The sequence below is a fragment of the Taudactylus pleione genome, unplaced genomic scaffold (assembly GCF_031769625.1).
Source record: "Taudactylus pleione unplaced genomic scaffold, aTauple2 ptg000370l, whole genome shotgun sequence".
Lineage (NCBI taxonomy): Eukaryota > Metazoa > Chordata > Amphibia > Anura > Myobatrachidae > Taudactylus > Taudactylus pleione.
The window spans coordinates 6,806,484-6,832,218 of NW_028284771.1; the positions used below are offsets into that span (position 1 = coordinate 6,806,484).

Below are 25,735 nucleotides of genomic sequence, written 5' to 3' on the forward strand. Positions count from 1 at the left end.
CAGCTACTGCCTTCGGTAACTGAATTGCTGTCCGAAGTCCTTTTATGTGTTGAGAATGTGCTACTGGTGTGCCTGCTGCTATCATAAAGTTCCTAAGACGCCAAAGAGCCCCAAAATCATGTACTACCCCGAAGGCGTACCTAGAATCAGTGTATATGTTAGCTGATTTACCTTCTGCCAACTCACATGCTCTCCTTAATGCCACCAGTTCAGCCACCTGGGCTGAGTGAGGTGGACCAAGTGGTTCAGCTTCTACAACATCCTCGTCATTTACAACAGCATAACCTGTGGATAATTCTCCTGTGTAAGTCTGTCTATGACAACTCCCATTCGTGTAAAATGTCAAATCTACATCTTCTAATGGTGTGTCATGTATGTCTGGTCTTGCAGTAAAGGTCTGATTCAAATATTCCATACAATCATGTGTATCAGCATACCTGCAAAACTCACCTTCAACCAGAAACTCACCTCCTTCCACCCTTTGTGGATCTCGAGGCACATATGGTAAGTACGTTGCTGGATTTAACGTATTGCACTGTATAATGTTAATATTTGCAGGTGCCATCAGAGCTAGTTCCCATTTTGTGAACCTTGCTGAAGAGACCTGTCTGGTTTGGGCAGAATTTAACGAAGCAGATACTGCATGCGGTGTATAGACAGTTGTATCATGCCCTAATACTACGTCCTCGCTCCTATTTACAAGAAGAGCAGTTGCAGCTACACTTCTTAAACATGTAGGGAGTGATCTTGCCACAGTGTCCAATTGTGCATTGTAGTATGCTACAGGTCTGCTAGCATCACCATGTTTCTGTGTGAGGACACCTGCTGCACAGTCGCTGCCAGGAGAAAGGAATGCTTGGTTTGCAGCGGCCCGATAGTACCCTCTACAGATCTGGTTAAAGGGTAATGCTGTACCCTCCCCGTTACTCCCATTGCTGGTATGGTCTTGTTGGTAAACTGTAAATTAAATGGAGAAGTTATCACGGATCTGGTCGCCCCTGTATCTACAAGAAAAGTATGTTTAGTACCAGATATATCAACTGTCATTGTAGGTTCTTCCCTAGTATTCTCAGTTAACCTGACTGGCTGTAGACTACAGGTATGACCTGACCCCTAGCACTGACTATCATCCTCCAGCAGAGCGTTGCTGTCACTTTGTGAGCAGGTAACCACTGGAAATTTCCTGAATTTTGCGGGTGCCCCCTCTGAGTGTACCTAGGTGTTCCCTTATTAGGTGGCCCCCAATTTCTCATTTTACAGTCCCTCTTTAGGTGTCCTTCATTTATTGCAATTATAACACTTTACTGTATAACACATTACCGTATAATGTGTTGTAGTTATGTGACTGTGTAGGCAATCCCTCTAAAGCCTGAATGCTCACTGCCATTAACTTCTCACTCTGTGCGTCTTTCCTTTTGGAAATGTTCTTATCATGTTCTTTTTTTTTTCAAAATATTTCTTATTGTTAGAACAACAAAATATTGTGATACAAATATATTCACAATCATCTTCAACATAGTAAAATAGAATAATCACTTTGCAATAACGATCAATCAACCAATTAATTGTAATATTTGCAGTGTGAAAATCCAGATATAAATTGTAGTTGCGCATATAAGAAACATTTACATATATCGTTACATATATTATTACTGTCAGTAAATCGGTTACCATTAATGGTATAGATCAAAATCATAGATCAAATCAGGTCAAAAAGGGGGGCCATCATCAAGCACTTCCAAATGAAACCATGATGTTAGTTGGAAACATTTCCGTATGGAGTCCTTAAGTGATGGGGAAAGAGTACGAATATAGGGTAGCCATGTGCCAAAAAATCTTTCAGTATACTTTTCTTTACTAGTGGACGTCTCTGTCCAATCCATTGTAAACAAAAATATCATTCTAGGGTGTAATAATGTAAGAGTAGGTGGGCTAGGGTCAATCCATTGTGAGAGAATGGTCTTTCTAGCTGCTGCCGTCAATTTGGTTATAAGTAACTTATTTCCCTTAGTCAATCTCTGAGAATGTGTGTTTTCCAATATATTCCAAAAAGCCCATTCTCTAAGAATCACAAAATCAATTTTTAGAATTTCTTTAATATAATTATTAAGTTCCTCCCAGAAAACGTGTACCTGTGGACAATCCCACAGGCAATGCACGATATCAGCGTTAGGCGCTGAGCATTTATAACAGTTTGCGTCAGGCGCATCACCAATAATGTATTTCAATTTAGGGGTGTAGTATGCTCTGTGTAATATTTTTAGATGCATTTCAGCATAAGAGACTGATCCCAGTTGTTTGTTCATTTTGAAACATGAAAGAGCAATAAACTCTATGGGGATTTGTGGGAAGACCTCCTTCCATTTTGCAAGTCCTGTAGTACTTGTTTCTAAATCAATAAGTGGTCTGGCACAGGAATGTATAAAAGATGTTGAAAAGGGTCCTTTTGCTTTACAGCGTAGTGCGCTATCTAGACACCAATTTAGATTGGCTTCCGAAAATCCACGTAACATATTTTGGATATAACTTATCGCCTGTAGATATGGAAATAAAGGGATAGTGACCAGAGGAAATTTCTCCTGCATTTGTGAACGAGTGAGAGGTTGAAGTGTTTGGTCATGTAAAAATTGGTAAATGTACCGAACTCCACTGGCGTGCCAGCATTTAAATTGGATGGAGTTACCAGGTGGAAAAGACGGATTTTTCCATAATGGTAAAAAAATTGAGGACAATTTGGATAAATGGGATTGTGATCTAATAACTCGCCATGCTATGCATGCCGTATTTATTAATATGTTTTCTCTAGCTTCTGAAGGTATATTACGAGGATGGGTATGTAAAAGAGATATCAAGTTGTGGTGGGGAATAAACGCCTGCTCCATAGAGTATGTGGTGTAAATGTTGTGACTTCCAATCCAGTCCATTGCTATTCGATAATTAGCAGCCATAGCATATTGTCTGAAACATGGCAGATTTACCCCTCCTAAATGTGTCTGCTGTTGCAATTTAAACAATGAAATTCTGGGTCGTTTTCCTGCCCATATAAATTTTTGTAGAGCCTGATTACAAAATTTAACGTCTCTTTTGTCCGGGATAATTGGCAACATTTGGAGAATATAAAGGAATCTGGGGAAACTGATCATTTTGTAGAGGTGACATCTACCTATGTAGGATAGTGGAAGATGGGCCCATTTATTGAAATCATTATATGTTTTTAACAATAGTGGGGCGTAGTTAACCTCATATAGTTGAGAAGGATGCGAAGGAACATTGACCCCTAAGTAAGTAATGTATTTATCTGCCCATTTGAAGGGAAAGGAATTTTCCCATCCTGCCATTCCCTCCCCAAAAAAGGCCAAGGCCTCTGTTTTAGCATAGTTAATTTTAAAAACCCCTATCTCCTCGAACACCTGCAGAATTTGTAGGAGTAGTGGAATAGTTTCCTTAGGTTTAGCAAAATATAATAAGAGGTCGTCGGCAAATACCGAAAATTTTATCTCGTGTTTTGCCAAGAAAATGCCTCGCCAGTCTCTTGCTTTTTCAAAATGACGCAGGAGGGGATCTAGGGCTAAATCAAAAAGTAGTGACGAAAGTGGGCAACCTTGTCTCGTGCCTCGGGTTAGGCAGAATGGTCTGGTATTTAAGAGATTTATTGTCAAAAAGGCTTTCGGATCTTGATATAATGTTTCAAATATATGAATAAAATCAGGACCAAACTCTTGATAGTTAAATATGCGTATTAAATGAGACCAAGACACTCTATCAAATGCCTTGTCATTGTCACAACACACCACAATGTTTCTTTTATTTTTCTCTGTATGTGACTGATACATTGCTGCTAAAACTGTGCGTATATTGTGAGTAGAGTGACGTCCTTTAATGAAGCCTGTTTGAGCCGGATGCAATAATTTAGGTAGTAAAGATTGTAAGCTCTGGGCCATAATTTTGGAAAACAATTTCAGGTCCTGATTGAGCAGAGAAATTGGGCGGTATGAGGCGACTAAAGCAGGTTCTTTATTGGGTTTCGGTATAACTATAATGCGTGCGGTATTAAATGCAGGTGGGGCAGGATTTCCGCTAAGTATTGAATTATATAAAGCTGAAAGATGGGGTGTGATCTGCGGTGTGAGCATTTTATAATATGCCGCTGATAATCCGTCAGGGCCCGGGGTTTTACTAGTAGGTAACGCTTTTATAATAGAAGTAATCTCTTGCTCTGTTATAGGTAATAGAAGACTATCTCTATCTAATGGTGTAAATTTGGTTAATCCTGCCTGTTCCAAAAACTACATTCCTTTATCTGAGGCATCCATAGGTGCCTGGTATAATGTTTCATAATATTGTAAAAATGCTTCTGCGATTTTATCAGGCATCATAGTGGACTCGGAGGGGGTAAAATTGATTAAAGAAATAGGCTTAGAAGACGTGTAAGATTTTACCATTCTTGCTAAAAGCTTACCAGGACGGTTTCCCCAACGAAAGTATTTGTTTTTTTTATAATCGAGGTTTGTTTGGGCTTGTTCGGTACATATCTGGTCATATAAAGCCTTAGCATCCCTATATCCCTTAGAATGAGAATCAGAAGGGTCTTGTAACATTTTGGCATAAGCTGTGGCTACCGAAATACTGGCCTGATGGAACCTTTGCTTAAGAGATTTTCTCCTGTATGAGACATAAGCTATCACATGGCCCCTCATGACTGGTTTGTTCTTATCATGTTCTATGGCAGATTCTCTAAGTGCATCTACAGTAATTCCTCTCCAGTTAGGTAGAGAGGTTTGCACGCTGTTCTTTAGATTATCTTTGAGACTATCCATTAGTACCATAACAACTACTTCCCTGTGATGTACATCATCTTTAATATCTGCTATCCCTGTATACTGGGTTATTGTTAGCAGCGCTCTGGTGAAATAATCTGCTGCAGATTCACTATCTTTTTGTTTAACAGTGAAAATTTTACTCCAGTTCACTACCACTGGAGAATATATGGCCAATTGTGTGATTATACATTTTATATTTACCTGGTTATCCTAATCCTCATTCCAATACACAATCCTTAATAAACTTTTGTACATTAGTATTGGAAGGGAGACAGGCCCTTAACACCACTCGACAATTTTTATTAGTTGGCTCATGTGCATTACCTAAGTATTTAACAAATTTCTGGCATTTGGCTAACTCTTTCCTAGGGTCTGGGAAATCTGACATAATTGAATGTACCGTAGTTCTGCTCTCGTCCATGGACAATGCATTGCTACATTCCTTATGGGAACTAAACCATCTTTGTCTGGTTTCCCATTGGGAACTGCAATTGTATGGACACGATGTACACCTACCACATCACTATGTTCAGGATTAATAATTGGACTTATTGTTTCGGTACTATGGATGTTACCTCTCCTATTACGGTCTCCACTAGTCTCAATAATTTCAGCTGCTGCCCCTGTTGGCTGGATCGCTGCCTTTCCTCTCTGTGGAACATCTAGTATATTAACAGCATGTGCAATGGCTGAAATTACAGTAGGTTCATCATCTTCTACAATAACATTTTCCTTGAGATTACTTAAAACAGGGTATAAGTTACTTGTTCTGATTTTTTTAATTTTTGGTATCGGCTGTACTTTCACCTGCGGCCGCATATGGCGGCAAAGGTGCGCATGCGCTCTCTTCTTTTTGCGCGGTAACGCTGCCTTGCAGCGTGGGTACGCTACCTGGCGACGTGCTGCTTTGCGGCGTGAGTATGCTGTATTGCGGCGTGCTACTTTGCCATGTGTGTACGCTACTTTGCAGAACGCTATTTTGCCACGTGTTCCCCTCGTGCAGCCACAGCTTTAAACAACCATTATACTTTACTCTTTTCTTCAAAGATTTGACTAAACACATGTTGTCTCTAACATTACTTAGTACCTCCGAATCGAAACTGCCAACTTTGGGAAAGGGTTTCATACATTCTTTGGTCATTTTGACCCATATGTCGCAGTACGCTGTTGCGCACGCGCCATACTGTACTTCACATTCATTATATACCTTGCCGAACCAGTCGGCCAATTCATAAGCAGCACCTCATCGACCATCCCTAGCGACTGCTTAGCACCCATCTGGGACAACACTTTGGCTACTTTCGCTAGAGATTTCGACCGGTGGACGAATTAAACAAGCTGAGTCCACTCACTTCCACCCACTGTGCACAGACGAACGCTAAGCATTTTTTGTTAGCTTACACAACGAGGAAAGAGAAAATAGGCTATGCAATTATTCTGCTTTCTGGACAAATTAACCAAGCTTTGTCCGACCGCTTCCTACTTTGAGTTACTCTCCACTGGTAGAATTTAAGTATTCCACTTACCCATGCCAGTGATTTCTTCCACCACAACCAATTTACAATCACGGTTCACACAGCCATGCGGTCCGATCGCCTTGCCCAGAGACACTAACCTATCAATGGACATTGCGATTACAATTGGAAGTCGACCGAGAAACAACCTCCGGTTTCTCGATCAGTTATACCTGCTATGTATACTGCTGCGGCTGTCCTACCCGCCTCTTGGACACCTTGCCGGCCCTGTCTATTTTCAACAGTTCAAAAAGCAAAAACGTTCTCCTTTTTTCTTTTTCACATCACAAGCATACGTTCACATTCATATACCTTTGTTTTCTGGCCAGAAAAATGCTTTCCCCCGTGACAATACCTATTCAGAGGTTTTAACAAGCGATACAAGACTATCTATCAAAATGATTGCTTAAACATGTGGCAGTACTACAGGGAAGACGCATCCGCTATTTGCGAATCGCCTATTGCAGCGCAAAAGTGACAATAAAAGAAACAGACTTTTCTCTCTTGTCCCTGGATTCTAATCAGCGCTCCTTAGATTACACAAAAACGGATATTCGGTTTCACAACATAAAGTGCTACACAGGCTTTAAACAGATTGCGTTCTTACCTGTGTATGACGCGTCCACCCTTTGTTGAGGAGTCGAAATCCGTACGATATGCGTGATCTCCGGTAACGTGATATCAGTCGTGAGCCCCCATCTATTGATTCCTATATGTCGCTATTTAGCGCTGCAAGTCGCTTAAGATAGAATTGCTCTCCAGTCCAATCGTGTGGTTCCAAAGCACAAAAAGTTATTATGTAAAAAGGGGTAACACGATGTAAGAGTTAACAATTAGAGTAAAAAGCAATGAAAATAGTACAGCCCGAAACATACGCGTGCGCACTGGTCCCAGTATACAGTCATCATTCCAGAAGTCTGCGGTCGCAAGAAGATGTGTATACACTGAGGTCAGGACACAGCTTATATACCTTACAGGTTTCAGAGTAACAAAGGGACAAATTGACAGGTTTTCATTGGTTCTTGCTTCTGGTCAATCTGGTCATTGGTCAGTTCATACGGTGTCATCAGGGGTATGGCTCAATCCTCCAACAGTCACATTGTGTAGTTTACCGCTGAACAACTGGTTAAAACTGGCTACAACACTGCTTACTAGTAATAACATTCTATTCAACAACTCCCTATCATCCATAACTAACGGACGCATGATGCGACTTCTTTGCCGATAGAAACGGATGTCTGCAAATAAACAGGGATTAAGTATGATACCAAACATGACATGTCCACTGTATTCTGAACCTTAGATCTCTTTTAAGTACATATTACATCATAATTATTAGCTAACAAATACCTTTGATAACTCTGGTTATTAGCTATAATGTGTAGGAACCATTTTATATGTATGCGTTCGCATATGTGCGTCTGTGTATTGAAATAGCAAATGTGCGTCTATGTGTATGTACGTGAATATATACAGGCGAGCATCCATGTGTATGCATGTGAATACGCATACGAGCATCTGTGTGTGTATATATATATGTGTGTGCATTATGTGCGTCAGTGTATGTGTATTGTGGATTCGCGTTTGTGCGCATTGGATTGCACTGACGCAAAGTAGCATCCTAGTAATAAGTCATCCGACCATAGACGACTATATCGTCAGATAATAATTGTACAGCGATCATATCCAATTATTTGACTTTGACAATGTGTTAGGGGCACTAGTATTGTGGTCATTGTGTAAGGGGCACTGCTTCTGTGGGCATTGTATAAGGGGCACTACTAGGGGTACTACTACTGTGTAGTATTGTGTAAGCGGCACTACTACTTTGGTCATTGTGTATAAGGGGTACTACTACTGTGGGCATAATGTTTATAAGGGGCAGTACTGTTGGCATTGTGTATAAGGGGCACTACTGTGTGTCGTAACAAGGAATACTACTATGTGGTGTAATGTGAATCAGTGGGGCTATGGGCCTGATTCAGAGCTGAACGCTCTGACCAGAGCGCTCGCTCTGAATCAGGGCCCTCCTACCTGTTTTACGAGCGTCCTCATGGACGCTCACATAGCTGTGTCAAGACCATCGCGACCATCGGGCTTGCGACGGAGACCCTGCGGTAGGGTCTCGCTGCTGCAAGCCCTGGAGTGATTTTGGCTCTATCAGAGCCAAAATCACTCCCACTGACATCACAAGTGATGTCAGTGGGGCCGGCTTGAGACGGTAGGCGTTCCCATGGGAACGCCTCCGTCTGGCAGGCACGCCCGCCAAAGGGGGCGTGCTGTCAATCAACATCGACAGCATGCCCCCTTTGGTGCGAGACATGGAGCGATGGAGAGCCCGTCGCTCTCTGGGTCTTGCGCATGCGCACGACGGAGCTCCCTCCGTCGTGCGCATGCGCAGTGGGGGACATCGACCTGCTTGCGAGCATACTGCCGCTCACGAGCGGGTATGAATGACCCCCTATGTGCGGTGTAATGTGAATAAGATTCTGCTACTGTGTGGAGTAATTTGAATTGGGGGTACTATTGTGTAGCCACGACCCTTCCTTGTGAGACCACACGCCATTTCTGTGGTACGCTCTGAAGGCGAGCGCTATCTCTTTATAAAAGCTTGGAGAGAGGGCGCAAATTTATAGTTTGCATGGGGGCGCCGAACACCCTAGCACCGGCCCTGATTAGGAGATAAGCAGAAGGTATGAAGGGGACAGAGAGTATTATGAGACACGGGGAAGGATAATATAAGACAGACGGGGGCAAGAACAATACATGGCATGGGGGACACAATACAAGGCATGGAGGGGGGTAGATGACAATATAAAACAGGGGGAGAGAACAATAAACTGCATGGAGGGTACAATACATGTCATGGTGGGTTAGAAAACAATTTGAGACATGGGGAGGACAACATAAGACATAGAGAGGGGGGAGGACAATACAATGCATGGAGGGGGGAGACGACAATATTAGACAGAGTGGGGAGTGACCAATACAAGGCTTTTGTGTAAATATGTAGTTGTAAATATGTGGACATGCTAAAGATATGTGTGCAGCTTTTCCCACAAGACCATGTCCCCTAATTTGTTTTGGTCACGCCCCAAAAAATATTTGCTTACCTAAAAAATTGGGCTCGTGCCGGCCCTGGCTCCACCTATCCTGTCAGCGGCAGCAGCTCCAAGCACACACTGCTGTCTGCTGGGCTGCCTTGAGTACAAGGAGACTTCGGCTGCAGCAGTATCCTCTGCCTGCACCAGATAGGAGAGGGTAGAGGGATCGCACTAATCGCACCCCCCCTGGATCTGACCCTGTTTTTTTTTGGGGGGGGGGGGTTTGCAGGGAGTATGGTCACGCCTCCTTACATTAGGCCACACCACCATTACCCGGGCCTGATCAGACATGCACAGCAGGATGGTAACTAGGGGTGTATGCCCTGTGTCACAGGGCGCTGGGGGTAGCTCCATTGCTGTCCATGGCACCTGCATGTGTCTTGCAGGGTGCCTGTAACAGCAGGCAGTTACAGCATCCAGTAGCGCTACCGTAGAGGGCAGGCAATCCGCAGCCTGTAGAACTGTCTACAGTGCTCTACTCCCCAGAGCTGGGGCTCTCGTCTCCTAGGTGTGACATCATGATGTCATGAGTTTAGGGGGCGAGACCTGCACAGGGCGCACTGCCGCCTTGTTACAGCACTGATGCACAGTGTCTGCCGCTAAACCAGAATTATGCTTCTCCAGATTCAAATTATCCCCCACTTCACCCAGTAAGGTGTGCTGACCTCCTCCAGTTATGCCCTGAAGACGAGAATAAAGTATCGAAACATTGTTGATTTATCTACCTGTTCAGCTTTTTATTACCCGGGTGTGCTTTATTTAAATAATAACACATCTTTTTAATTGATTTACTATTGTTCTCCATTCTAAGATTACTTGGTTTGCAGTGGGAAGCCTTCTCCAGGGAGACCGGTGATACTTACATCAGCCAGGCTGAGGAAAAAACATCCAGAAAAAGGGCTTTTTTCCCTTTAATACATAATGGCCGTGTCTCAAACAGAAAGGTAGAACGGGCTGTCTGACGGAGACCCAACGCCAGACACCATAGCTGCAGGTCTGCCCACTATTACATGGTGCTGCAAGTTAGTGCATTTTGTAAATCGCTTCCCACGCACTTAGGGGGTCATTCATACCCGCTCGCTACCACAGGGTCTCCATCGCAAGCCCGATGGTCAAGACCATCGCGACCATCATCATGGACACTCGCATATGCTGTGGGTGGTCACCCACAGCTATGCGAGTGGCCAGGAGGCCGCTCCATTTTCATGGAGGAGGGCCCTGATTCAGAGCGAGCGCTCTGGTCAGAGCGTTCGGCTCTGAATCAGGCCCTTATTCCCCACGCCCCTTAGACATACAGACAATCATTGATTCATTCTTTTTCATAAAATTTGTGCATAATTTGTGTTCTTACTCGATATAATCCCCTGGGTGCCTCGTGAGCTACAGTATACCTGCTACGTTTTCTCCACGGGATATTTGGGATGTGACTTTTAAGCCTGCACATAATATTTGTTCCTGCTATAAAACTGATGCTTAGAGAGATATTATGTGAACACACCAGGATATATGGCACATCTTATCACTTTCTCTCTTGGTACATTTTTATGATTAAACACCACAGCGAAAAGTTACTGTACTTGAGTTGTCACGAAGTCTGGCTGCGGGTATCACTGTCACTGGTGTCCCTTCCGTTCTCTACTCCTGCCAAGTATAAGTCAGCAGTTTTTTCATAATAATGTATCTGTTGGAAAGGATTTCAATTAATCTCCAGTCCCCAAGATGCTGTGCAGCATCAGAACAGCAACAGACATAGAGACATGTGCGGTACAGAGAGATTGAGGATGTTTTTGGAAAATACAGGGCTTTGCCATGTATATTAATGGGTCATTATCGTCGTGTGTCACCTACAGCAGTAGGTACCTATTTAAATATTTCTTGTCATTACCATCTCAAGTATTTTACCTCTCTGCTCATGGCCTGTATCTCCGAGACTGATGAGTATAACTCACCTGCCCGGCACTATTTTATCGCTAAATCAACCTTATCGCCACCTAATAATAGGTAGAATCTCTGGGGGTAAATTTACTAAGAATCGAGAATGGTCAAGTTTATTTTTTTTTTTATCTCGATTTGCATCGAAGAATCTCGGGTGATTTTCCCATTTTTCATATCTCAGATTTACTAAGAATTGAGTTTAGCTGAGAGTTAGATGGCTGATGGTGAAGCAGATCGAGATATCTCCCCCCCGAGTTGCAAGTGAAGATGAGATTACTCACCCGAGATTGCACATATCAGTGAGATATGTGTTGGCTGCTTGTGTGTTATACCTGTAAAAAACGGGTTACATTTTAAAAAAAAATGGGGGGTCCCCCCCAAAAGCCTTGGCAGCCCCTGACTTGTCAGCCTGTCCTGGTACCTAAAATTACGGGGAACAAAACGAGCAGGTTTCCACTGTATTTTAGGCTGCAGGGCCAGTCCTGGTTTTAAATATAGGGGGGGGTGGGAAAATGTGTAGAGGTCCCCTTATATTTAAAACCAGTACCGTACCCAAAATGACCGGGGTGTAATGCCACAGCCCGGAGACCCTTTTACCAGGTCTCCAGTGCCAAAGCATTATTACCCCAAGCCGCTCAGGCCAAGCCGGGGATCTCAGGGGAGGTGGGTCCCCCCTCTCCCAAAACCCCAGACCTGGTCTGAAGCCCGGGGCTCTTTCCCGCACTCCTGGACTGTGGGTACGGGAGTAGTAAAGTGTTAAGATGAAAGAAACTATTGCATTTTACAGTGGAACTACAGGAACCAGCATGCCTGCCCTTTGGCACTTGTAGAACTACAAGTGCCAGCAGGCGGCCAGCACCCATACCCCCAATGTAAAATAAATAGTTAAATAAAAACAATACAAACACACCATATTTAGTAGAAGTTTATTACACACATAGGGCCTGATTCAGACCCACTCGCGAGCGGCTGTCCGCTAGCAAGTGGGTCGATGGTGTGCGCATGCGCGAGATGCGACGAGCGAAGGACTTTCCTTCGCTCGTTGTGTCTGATCAAAGGGGGCGTGCTGTCGATGTTGATTGACAGCACGCCCCCTTTGGTGGGCGTGCCGGGGGCGTGCCTGCGAGGCGGAGGCGTTCCCAAGGGAACGCCTACCGTCAGAAGCCGGCCCCACTGACATCACTAGTGATGTCAGTGGGAGTGATTTTGGCTCTGATAGAGCCAAAATCACTCCTGGCCTTGCAGTTGAAAAACTCAACCGCAGGCTTTTGCTCGCAGTTTCGATGGTCGCGATGGTCAAGACCATCGCGACCATCATCCTGCACGCTCGTATATGCTGTGGGTGGTGACCCACAGCTATATGAGCGTCTAGGAGGACGCTCCATATTTATGGAGGTGGGCCCTGATTCAGAGCGAGCGCTCTGGTCAGAGCGTCCGGCTCTGAATCAGGGCCATAGCTCACTCATACTGTACATACTTACTGCTGCCAGATGTTTCTGTCCCCTTTTCCCCGTAGAATCCAAAGGGAGTACCTGCACAAAGATCCTATACTCTACTCCATCCTTGCGCTGGTCTCCGTAGCATACAAGGTGGTCTTTGAAAAACATGAAAACGAATTGCGCGAAGCCAGACGGACAAGTATGGGTTGCCACACATACTGATACTTCGCGAATGCCAGCTGACGGGATGTCACTGGAATTCCCACGTCCCGCCAGCCAATCAGTGGCTGCTTCACATTTAGCGGCCGCTCATTGGTTGAAATCCACGTGGGTCCCAGTCAATGAGCGGCCGCTACATGTAAAGTGGCCGCTGATTGGCTAGTGAGAAATTTCAGATGACTTCGGTCATCTGTAATTTCACGAATTGTAAGTATATGTAACAGCATATACTTACATTTGTTCGTCTTGGTTCGGGTAAGTAGTTTTTTTTTGTCTTAACAAGATCGTGGATGCTACGGAGAGCAGCGCAGGATGTAGGTGAGTATAGGATCTTTTTTGCAGAGCCATGCACACGGCTTTCTACTTGGGACAAGTGGACCAACCTGCTGCTACAGGTAAGTATCTGTGATTGATGTATGTGTGTATTAAACTGCTAAGGTGTGTGTGTTTTGTCTTTATTCAACTATTTATTTTACAGTGGAGGTACAGGTGCCGGCCACCTGCCGGCACTTGTAGTTCCACAAGTGCCAAGGGGCAGGCATGCTGGCACCTGTAGTTCCACTGTAAAATAAAATAGTTTTCCTTGATTTTACACAATATTACCCCCGTACCCACAGCCCAGGGGTGCGGGGTTAGAGCCCCGGGCTTCAGACCAAGCTTGGGGTTTCGGGAGAGGGGGGACCCCTTTTTTAGTGGGTCCCAACCTCCCCTGTGATCCCCGGCTTGGCCTGAGTGGCTTGGGGAGATAATGCTTTGGCCCTGGAGACTCGGTAATAGGGTCTCCGGGCTGTGGCATTACACCCCGGTCGTTTTGGGTCCGGTGCTGGTTTTAAATATATGGGGACCCCTATGAAATTTTTCCCCCTATATTTAAAACCAGGACTGGCCCTGCAGCCTGGTACTGGTACCTAAATTACGGTGTAACCCTACTTATTTTGTTCCCCATAATTTTAGGTTCCGGGAGAGGCTGACAAGTCCGGGGCTGGTTAGGATTTTGGGGGGAGGTTGACCCTACATAATTTTTTTTTTTAAATTAACCCTAGTTTAACTATTTACCAGCCAGAAACATACATACATCACACTGATCTGTGTATGTTTCTGGCAAACTTGTGGCTCTGGAGGTGAGTGTTTAAAACTTCAATTTGGCAGAGAGTTTGCTGTCATCTCATCCGAGCTTGTCATCCCGATTCTTGTTAAATTTGAGAGATGTATATTGTAGGTGAAAAGTACTTAAATTTTTGCCCAATGGTGAGTTGATTCCAATTAGCTATCTCCCCTGAGTTTTATGAGTGAGAAGAGAGAAATCTCTCTCTATCTCACCCGACTTTACCTTTAGTAAATTTGCGAGATGAAAATCAATCCTTAAATCACATGAGATTGGCATCTCGACCAATCTCGATTCTTAGTAAATTTACCCCTCTCTCTCTCGATAGATAGATAGATAGATAGATAGATAGATAGATAGATAGATAGATAGATAGATGTGAGTGAAGTGAGTAATTAAAAAATACATGCTTTTAGAGGTTTTTATGAAATACTAACAATAAACAAATTACATGTGGCAATGTTTTCGCAATACGATGTGGTATGGTTTTAATATGGGTACACACTTTACAATTATCTGTATAGATCATCTGAGAATGTTATTATCTGACAGGATTGTATAATGTGCGGGAAACATTATACATTGGATGTATCCCGACACCTGTCAGAATCCCAGCGCCGACATCCCGTAGGTAAGTAGTAGGGTTAGGGGGTTAGGGTTAGGCACTAGGGAGAGGATTAGGCACTAAGGGGGAGTGGTAGGTTTAGGTTGCTGGGGGGAGGTTCGGTTTAGGCATCGGGGAAGGAGGGTTAAGAGAAGGGAGATGGGGAGGGTTAGGATTCCTACCGACAGGTGTCAGTATCCTAACCCTGTCGGGATGCCAGCATCGGGATTTGACCGCCGGGATCCCAAGCGCCGACGACATCCCGTACCCAACCCTAATATGCATGCTCGTACAATCTCCATTAATCTCAGATAAATCGGTCTGAACGCAAGAGCGCACATTGATATTTTGTTGTGTTTTCATGCTTCAATTAAAAAAAATATGCATAAAAAATATAGGAAATCTGTGTAATCAACCACACATTGGTGTATTGTAAAGTATGTTCTTTGTTTTTTTATGCATGTGTTGTTAGTTTCACATTAATGTGAGCAGTATAAAAAAATATGTGAAGAAAGCAACAAAAGCACTTACGAAGGAAAAACAAAGTGAACAAATAAAACATAGCAAGGGCACAGAATCTGAAACATCAACTATTTTTACGTGAATGAGAGGAATATAATATTAGAAGGCAAAAAAATATTATTATAGAACAATAATAACCAACAATTTAAAAAATTGCATGGGTGGTTCCACAATGCCTTGTAATAGAAATGTTATCGAACAAACGTTTGCTTTTGTGCATCATAGCATACTGTAGAAGCTGAATCCCTCTGGAAAGCATATATTTAATAATGAAATTGTTCTCTTTGATAAACGTATTTGTGTTTTTACAACACATTCTACATAATCATTCATCAAATAAATATAAAAATCAAATTCCAATATAAATAATTGATACGCTAGATCTTTGCTACTGTATTGACTGTTGAGATTGATAATGAATACCAGTTATGTTAGTCATAATGACATTTATATTATGACATTTAAGTGTAGATCATTTAGAGTGATTTTTTTTAGCAATAAACAGCTTCTTCCTTAACACAGCTGCTTTCCTGATGATCATCTTTTATACAGTACAGGTATATAAGTCGCCATAAATTCCACAACATCAGACAGCTGGCGTACAAATACATCATTACAAATATAAAAATAATATTAAATGTGTGGTTCAAATACAAATATGAGCAGTGCCTGAACAATAACTGTGTATGAGATGAACAAACATCACAACACTCATAAAAATGAAGCATAAGATATACAGACAAGACACTTAGGGGTATTTAACTAGCACCTTCTAGAATATATTAGGTAGAATCTGATTGGTTGCTATGGGCAACATCTCCACTTCTAAAAACTCTCCCTTTAGTAAATATACCCCAAAATGTGTGTCTTATTGCATATATTAAACAACTGAGAACAACAAAACTACACTGCATTGATCAATTTGATGTACGACATTTGCATATCTGTGTGTGACTGAGTGTGAATCTCTGTAAGAAGTGCTGCGATGTGAGTAGCTGCAGCTTTTTCTTACGCCTAGTTCCGTTGTGCTTCATCCGAAACTTTGTACGTATTTAAAACTAATCATGTGCAGTTACAGTTGCAGCCCATAGTCGCTAGTACACTGTGAGTGGTGTTTCGCTTTGTCTGCCATGTGAATACTATGCAAAATGTAAAGAAAAATATGTTACGTTACTCCTCTCGGAGAGTCTCGGATGCAGCGGGTGTCTCGTAGGAGTGGTGGTGTAGGAAATCTAGTCTTGATTCATGATTCAGTATGGATTGTAGAGGGGAAGTGAAGGCCATGGAGGAGTAGGTTACACTAGGCAAGGCAGAAGATAATGGGAGAGTTGACCTGGGTTTTTGTGACTTTTTGTATACTGGAGAGGTCTATTTGCATTGTTACAAAGGAGGAAGAGACTAGATTCTGTGAGAGAGATTGGATGTGTGGAGTGAATCATAGGACGGAGTCATTGATTAACACCAGTGCATTGGGCAATGGGAATAGGGGGCAGCATGATGGGGAGGGTAATAGTGGGAAAGTTAATGGTCTCAAGTATGGACATAATAATTCAAGTAGCGATGCCAGAGAGGCAGTTGGACATGCAGGGAAGGAGAGGAGAGTCGGTAGTGAAGACCAAAAGATTGTATGAGTTTGTCGAGGAGGTGTAGAGAGAATTAACAGAGTGCTGAGAACAGACCTCTTTATTGAGGTCCTCGAACTACCCTAAATGAAAGAGAAAGAGGAGGGAAGCAAGAGTCAGATTAAGAAACGTTGAAGAACCAGCTGGAGAAGCAGGAGGTGAACTAGAAGAGAAGAGTGCCACACAGGCCAAAGGAGTGAAAGGTGTAAAAGAGAAGGCAGTGATCATCAGTGTCAAAAGGGACAGGAAGGTCAAAGAGTATTAGAAAGGAAAAGTGTCCCTTTGTCAGGAGTGGTGTCAGATGTTAGGACAGTAGCAACAATTGTATCAGTTAGAGATGTGCGCAGTCCCAATGTTTTGGTTCTATATCATTGTCATGCTTTGTTATGGCAAAACTATCCTCAAGATTTTTGGTTGGGTTTTAATTTTCTTTAAAAATTCATAAAAAGAACTGAAATCATGTAACTTGCACCTGATTTTGTTCCTACAGTATTATTAACATTATAACATTAATTTTCAGTAATTTCGAGTTAATTTTGACCACCTCACAGCACCTGTAATCGCGAGGGAGGAAGGGGCTTAAATGCAAATCAAAATATGCGAGATACAGCTTTTAGATCCAAGTTCTGAACTTGAGAGAAGGCCCAAATTGGGATTTTGTTAACTTGGAACCCCAAAGTTTAAGTGTGTTCAGTTTTTAGCAACACTGAACCACTCAACTCTTGTATCAGTACTGTCACTAATCCTCAGACTTAATCATTTGCTCATTTACTGTTGCTATTTTCTGTGTATTACTGTAGTCATTGGAGTTTGATATAGTAGCTGTCAGTGTTGCTTTATATACTGATCTGTGACACTCACATGTTGATGGTTATAGTATTCATACCAGTCTGTAGCATTTATTCCAGGGATTTTTTGTTATTTTCTCTCTCTTTTTTTTTTCCTTCGCTTTCTTGGTCTCCTTATCTCTCACTTTCTTTCCAGCGTTCTCTATCTCTCTTTCAGCTAACCCTCTCTATTGTATGTCTCCCAACCTCCATCTACCTCAAGGATCACTGCAGATTTATGTTTGTCCTGAGCACTCTAAAGAAATTACGTCATTTTTATCAGCAGTTAATTTTATTAAATAGACTCTCCCTTGCTTCCAACCCTGAAACGTGTTAGTATATCTTTTTGCTCCTTTGCACTGCAAAGGCCATTTGATTATTTCACATTGTTATTAGCCCCATGTCTCTCAACTCTGTTCATCTCCAATGCTGGCTATCCATTGTGCTGCTATTTTGACTGTGCACTGTAGACATAGTAACATATTACTTTCTCCTGTATGAGGACTTGTTGTAACCTGTCTCATACATATACATCTTTGGTGAACTTGTACTACCTTTATTAAGCCCTGGGAGCTTCCGTGTACTGGTGAGTACATTGAGTTGTGTGGGAAAAAAGTATTCTATAGGTTTACACCAATACTAGGTGGAGGGATCATAGCCTTTGACTTAGCTTCGTTTCATGGAGAAGGGGGGAAGCCAGAATGCAGAATGTCAAGAAGGCAGTGGGATGAAAGTGGGTTAGTGAGATGAAGACAAGCCATTTTAGAATTTTAAAAGCAAAGGGTAGCAGAGAAATGTGGTGGTTATGGGAGAGAGATGAAGACTCCCCTTAAGAAAAGGGGAGTTAAAGGCATTTTTTTTTTTTTAACTCTTTTGGTAGGAGTTTCAGGTACTGAGATACCTAGATGCCACTTGAGGAGTTCCAATCCCATTCACAAAAGCACCAGTCCTACCCCAGTTGGTGTACATTTAACTGCAATGTAATGATGTGCTGGGCATATACGCTAGTTTTAGGGACCTGCAGAAAAATGGGGTCCCTTGATGCTGGGCTGCAGGCTTAAATGCTTTGATCAAATCATGACAAAATCCTCTTTGTTTTATTTGCTGCACACACATACATTTGAAGTATATTATTGTTAGCGCCGATAGCAAAAGTTTTTCTGTTTGGTACTAATATGGTAGGCGGTGTGACTTGTGTACTGAGGGCCTGATTCAGAGCCGCTCGCTAGATACGATCGCTCGCACGATGTGTATGCAAATTGCTTAGGCAGCGCTATCGCACAGCAATGCATTAGCGCGCCCAGTATTTCTTGAAGAGCGATCACATAGTATATGTAGACACCCACTAGCCTGTTTTAAGAAGCCCACTTGTGCACATCATGTCCAGGAAGTGTATGCAACCTTTCGGTACATCGGGTAACATCGGATGCTATCGCAGCGCTTGAGGTTGACCATACCCTGCCACAAGCACTACGAGCACTTCAGTGTAATAACAAGCCAGGTGACGTGTACTGTGATGCTGTCTTATAATTATGCACACCTCTAAAACGCCGTTGAGATGCTGAGGCATGCCTGCGTTTGCACCTCCACTCCCCCATTTATAATGGCCAGCCCCTGTACCACCTACAAACTGCTGCCCCTGTCACTCACTCTGCTGGGCTGTCGAAGTGCAGCGAGCGAATGCATTGTGAACTTTTGCTAAGGTATGCGCACAATGCATACACACTGTATACCATCGGCAGCAGCGTGAGTATGCATCTTAGCGAGCGGGTCTGAATGAGCTCCTCAGTGCATAAAAGAGTCATACATAACTATGTGCACTGGGAAGACCATCAAGGTACGTACAACAGTGCAAAACCAATGTATTCTGTGGTGCATCAGGCTCACTTTGTAAGATGACCTCCAAAATAAAGAAAGATATTTTATATCATCTATTGTTAAATGGCTTTAAATACTTTCAGTTAAACTTAGCTAAGCATTTATCATCTCAATCAGGGCCTCATAATATAAAAAATGCTTGCAGATTAGAAGAGTTAAAACACTTTTATGCTGTGAAACTTCTCTACAGTACAGTTGTGTTCTTTTATCCTTTTCATAATGTAATTTTATTGACTATTCCACTATGGGTATACGTTTATGAAGCCGCCGGACGGAATGCCGACCGGAATGCCGACCGCCGGCTTCTAGATTTAATCCCGGCGAGGGTTAAATGACTGGCGTCTAAATCTAGACGCCTGTCATTTTACCGATGCTGGGAGACTGGCGCCCGGCATCCCAAACGAAGGGATGCCGGGCGCGGACAGCCGTGTGTGTGTGGGGGGATAGGTTTAGGGCTCTGGGGGGGTTTTAGGGTTAGGCACCCCCTGTGAGAAGGGAATGGATGCCGGGCGCGGACAGCCGCGTGGGGGGGGGGTTAGGTTTAGGGCTCCCGGGGGGATTTAGGGTTAGACACCCCCCAGGAGATTAGGGTTAAGCTAGGGGGAGGGAAGGTTAGGGTTTGGCACCCCCCCGGGGGACTTAGGTTTAGGCGGCGGGGATGGGGGGTTAGGTTTAGGCACTTAGAGGGGGATTAGGGTTAGGCACAGGGGGGAGGTTAGGGTTAGGGGGTAAAATTAGGTTAGTTTATACTTACCTGGGAACGATCAGGATTTCCTCCTCAGTCGGGCTGCCGCTGCCGGGATTTGAACCGCCGGCCATGCGAGTCCTCCACTATGGTTAGCAATACAGTAGAGCAGGACCAGATTAACAATGGGGTGGATGGAACTACAGCTCCAGAACTCCACATAAAAATAGGCCCATCATCATGATGACCAGACGTCCAGCTGGTCACACGTTTGCCCATAAATCATAGCTATTAAAACTGTATTTATATTTTCCTCACAACATTATGCAGTTTTTTTTATCATTTTACATATTTAGGTAGACATCAGGGCTGATACTGTTGGAGGTGTACACGCCCACATAGCCCTAGCCACACCCACACAGCACTGGTAGCACCCACACTGCACTGGCCACACCTACACTGCAATGGTCACAGCTCCGCTGCTTCTCAGTATAGGCCCTTGGACATTTTCAGCCCCAGGCCCGTGAACATAGCTATAGTGGGTGCTGGGGGTGCCATTGCTATGGGCCCAGAGGTTTTAGAGGGCCGGTTCACCTGCACCCGTATCAAATAGTTGTCTGCCAATACAAACTGGGGCACTATAGTATGGCATAATATGTACTGGGGGCACTATGTTCATAAAATGAACAACTGCTGCAGAGAAAGGTGTCTCTCTAAAAGTATTGAGACACGTCCCCTTCAAAAAGTTGCTATGGGGCTCTCAAGGTTCTGGCTACGCCCATGTGGGCCTTAATCTGGCCTTGCAGTAGAGGCATGACAACAACAGCACCATAGAGATCACTATTAAGGGATGGCTTACCTAGTCAGAGATCTGCAGCAGAGGCAGCAAAACTGTTAAAAAAATTGTATACAAAAAATTATTAAACACAAGTTCACAAAACACAACACAACCAATACACCATTTCAATGGCAATTTATTTTAGTAAATGTATTTATATAATATTGAATAGAGTTAATTATCACAAAATGAAAACCAGTTATAAAATTTCAATCATAAGCAGTGTATGTCTCACAGTCCCTATTTACTCAATAAATGGGCTCCTATAATTTGTACGACATTGCTAGCTTAAATATATGATGAAGACACCTAGATGAATAGACTACCACGACTAAATATCAAGTGTTATATGTATTCCAAATGGTATATATTATTATCTTCAGCATTTTATGTTCAATCGACCAAAATATCATGAACGCAAATTTGCCGGCGGTCGCAATACCGGCACCGGAATTCCAACAGTTGAAAAGCCGTGCAGGCAAGTAATCTAACCCTTACCCTAGCCCACCTTTCCTGCAGCCTAATTCTCCGCTCTTGCAGCGTAACCTTCCCCCCACAGCAGCCTAACCCTCCCACAGCCTAACTCTAACCCTCCCCCTAGTGACTAACCCTAAACTTAACCCGAAAACTTACATGCGGGATCGCAGCCCCCGGGATGTTGAGCCGGGATTCTGACCCCTGTCTGGAGTCCGGTGTCGGTATTGCGACCGCCGACATTGTGTGCTCCGGGATCTGTACTACATCCCATTAACTACATATAGAACAGATTTATTTTTTTTGCATTGCTATGTGAATTTCTGTCATAGAAAAATAAATTGTAATTTACCCTGCACCAACCATTCAAGCTCAATTCTAAACCCTTTTAAGCAATCACAGAGTCTCAGATTTATATCGCTATATACACTAGTACCAAACACTAGTACCAAACAATACAATAAAGTCTGCTTTTTCTATACAACCATTATTTTTTATGACTTTTTTACCTGTTTTTTAAATATATTGTTTTGTTTTCTTTTTTTAATCCAGAAAATCAACAGTGTGGGAAGTAGTAATGCAGATCTTCCACTTCCTAATCTCGGGATGTACCAATTGGATGTCACATTGAAAAGAGGAAGTAACTTGGCAGCTCGTGACCGAGGAGGTACGCTTGAAAATATTTGATATGAGAGCTTTATTAGCAAAAGTAATGTAGAAAGTTATAAGCATTGTTCTAATGGTTACTGAATATAATAGTTGTCATAGTTTTTTTACTTGCTCTGCACCATGGGCACTTAAATATCTATAAACTTATAGCTGCAGTCATTTAAAAGCATGCCAAATAGATACTTCAGATTTAGCATTGGCAATCCACTAAGGCCAGGTGGTATCTCTGTTCAGGCACTATCTTTATTTAAGTACATTATTACTTACATTATTACATACAGTACTGTACATTATTGTTCAGTTCAAATAGCTGTATTAATAACAAGAACATAACAAGTACAATGCTGCCATGGAAAGCATTATACTTCTTTGAGGACTTCAGTACACTTTGCTCCTTGGCTATGGGACCTTATACAAATATATTTACCATATTATGAGGGTTTTTGTATCCTTGTAAATGTGCTCTCCCGCTATCTCTGTTTCATCTTATAAATAGCTTGGGGGAAACACATGTTACTATAAATGGTCTTTCTCAGGTAGGAAGTATTTAGGAGTTTTTCAGCTGGGTACCTTCTCTATTCACATGAAATGACACCCTTTATTTTCTCCAGTTGAAGTATCAGCTTTGATCTTGTCTTCCTACAATACATTACATTCTGTGAATTTGAAGACTTTGGGCCTGATTTAGAGATTTACGTTCATCCGAGAATGAACCTACATCTCCGATGTTAAAGGGTCTGCGCCTGTGCAGAACGGGTCCTGTGATCTCGCTTGCAGACGCCCCAGGCAGCAGCATGATTGACATGCGTGGAAAGGGAATGGGGAAGGAACAATTGCACAGGAGTATGGTTTGTATAAATCAATATATGAAATAGGGATATGAAAAAGTCAGGGGGTGCTCCCTGAAGTAGTAATGTTTATAAAGAGGTAAAGAGAAAGGACTCCATTAAATGAGGCACACCCCGGGCAAAAATAGAGAAAGGAAGCAAAAATAACAAAATATGTGTGTAGAGATCAATTGAGTGAAATAAAACTGATAAACCATTATTAGTTAATCTAAAATAAAAAGTTAAGCATAAACCAAGGGGCAAGATTTAATAGACAAACACATAACAGGTAAGATAGAGATGGCATAGAACAGATAATTCCTCAAATCGTGTAACACAATAAATCTAATGGTACCTAATTGGTAACAAAATCAGTAGGTCATGGTAAATATAATCATGCACATAGATAGGTCGACGAAATCAAGTAAGATACAAATAATCAATGATCGAAATAGTATCAGTAAATAATCCTAGGTAATTAGGTGACATTCAGTATTCATATATATATATATATATATATATATATATACTAACAATAATTCAATAATATAGGATACGTGAGATATGCAGGGATATAATCCATAGAACTGATAGTGTAACACGAATGATAATCAAGAAAAATAGTTATAGTGTATAATGGCCCTCATTCAGACCCACTCGCGAGCGGCTGTCCGCTCGCAAGTGGGTCGATGGTCTGCACTGCGCATGCGCACGACGGAGGAGCTCCGTCGTGCGCATGCGCGAGACGAGACGAGCGAAGGACTTTCCTTCGCTCGGAGTGTCTCATCAAAGGGGGCGTGCTGTTGACTGACAGCACGCCCCCTTTGGTGGGCGTGCCGGGGGCGTGCGTGCCAGACGGAGGCGTTCCCAAGGGAACGCCTACCGTCTGAAGCCGGCCCCACTGACATCACTAGTGATGTCAGTGGGAGTGATTTTGGCTCTGATAGAGCCAAAATCACTCCTGGCCTTGCGGTTGAAAAACTCAACCGCAGGCTTTTGCTCGCAGTTTCGATGGTCGCGATGGTCAAGACCATCGCGACCATCATCCTGCACGCTCGTATATGCTGTGGGTGGTGACCCACAGCTATACGAGCGTCCAGGAGGACGCTCCATATTAATGGAGGTGGGCCCTGATTCAGAGCGAGCGCTCTGGTCAGAGCGTCCGGCTCTGAATCAGGGCCAATATTCATAGAGGGTAAATCCTCATAAACAAGGCAAAATCTGACATATATTTAGATATCACTTGCCATATACTCTCCAATACTTAATAGAGGGACGCCTCTTTATAGTACATTCCAGGTATTATCTGGTTATATATGGGTGTGGTGTACAGCTTTTTAACATTGTTATGTACTGTTTGTTTCATCGTCATGTTATACAGTCAGGTGCATAAATATTGGGACATTGACAGAATTTTCATATTTTGGCCTCTATTCACCACCACAATGGCTTTGAAATGAAACAAACAAGATGTGCTTTAACTGCAGACTTTCAGATTTAATTTGAGGGTAATTACATCCAAATCAGGTGAACGGTGTAGGAATTACAATGGTTTCTATATGTGCCTCCCACTTTTTAAGGGGCCGAAAGTAATGGGACAAACTAAACAATCCTAAATCTAACTTTCACTTTTTAATACTTTATTGCAAATCCTTTGCATGCAATTACAGCCTTAAGTGTGGAACGCATAGACATCACCAGACGCTGGGTTTCATTCCTGGTGATGCTCTGCCAGGCCTTTACGGCAAATGTCTTCAGTTCCTGCTTGTTCTTGGGGCATTTTCCCTTCAGTTTTGTCTTCATCAAGTGAAATGCATGCTCAATCAGATTCAGGTCAGGGGATTGACTTGGCCATTGCATAACATTCCACTTTTTAGCCTTAAAAAACTCTTTGGTTGCTTTTGCTTCGGGTCATTGTCCATCTGCACTATGAAGCGCTGTCCAATGAGTTCTGAAGCATTTGACTGAATATGAGCATATAATATTGCCCGAAACACTTCAGAATTTATTCTGCTACTTTTGTCAGCAGTCACATCATCAATAAATACAAGGGAACCAGTTCCATTGGCAGCCATACATGCCCACGCCATGCAACTACCACCAACATGCTTCACTGATGAGGTGGTATGTTTTGGATCATGCGCAGTTCCTTTCCTTCTCCATACTCTTCTCTTCCCATCACTCTGGTACAAGTTGATCTTTGTCTCATCTGTCCATAGGATGTTGTTCCAGAACTGTAATGGCTTTTTTAGATGTTGTTTGGCAAACTCTAATCTGGTCTTCCTGTTTTTGAGGCTCACCAATGGTTTACATCTTGTTGTGAACCCTCTATATTCACTCTTGTGAAGTCTTCTCTTGATTGTTGACTTTGACACATATACACCTACCTCCTGGAGAGTGTTCTTGATTTGGCCAACTGTTGTGAAGGGGTTTTTCTTCACCAGGGAAATAATTCTTCTGTCATCCACCACAGTTGTTTTCCGTGGTCTTCCGGGTCTGTTGGTGTTGCTGAGCTCTCCGGTGCGTTCTTTCTTTTTAAGAATGTTCCAAACAGTTGATTTGGCCACCCCAAATGTTTTTGCTATCTCTCTGATGGGTTTGTTTTGATTTTTTAGCCTAATGATGGCTTGCTTCACTGATAGTGACAGCTCTT

General features: G+C 42.8%; 1 protein-coding gene across 3 annotated transcripts in view; it reads left to right on the plus strand.

Moving 5' to 3' along the window:
- The window catches only part of MCTP1 (multiple C2 and transmembrane domain containing 1), a 1,010,275-nt gene that overhangs the window by 361,657 nt on the left and 622,883 nt on the right, over nt 1-25,735 (plus strand). The window contains exon 2 of one of the 3 annotated variants that reach the window (XM_088444636.1): nt 22,139-22,253. In XM_088444636.1, coding sequence (XP_088300762.1) covers nt 22,139-22,253 — 115 coding nt within the window. The remainder of the gene's footprint in view (nt 1-22,138; nt 22,254-25,735) is intronic. The other 2 variants (XM_088444637.1, XM_088444638.1) reach the window with 2 other exon arrangements.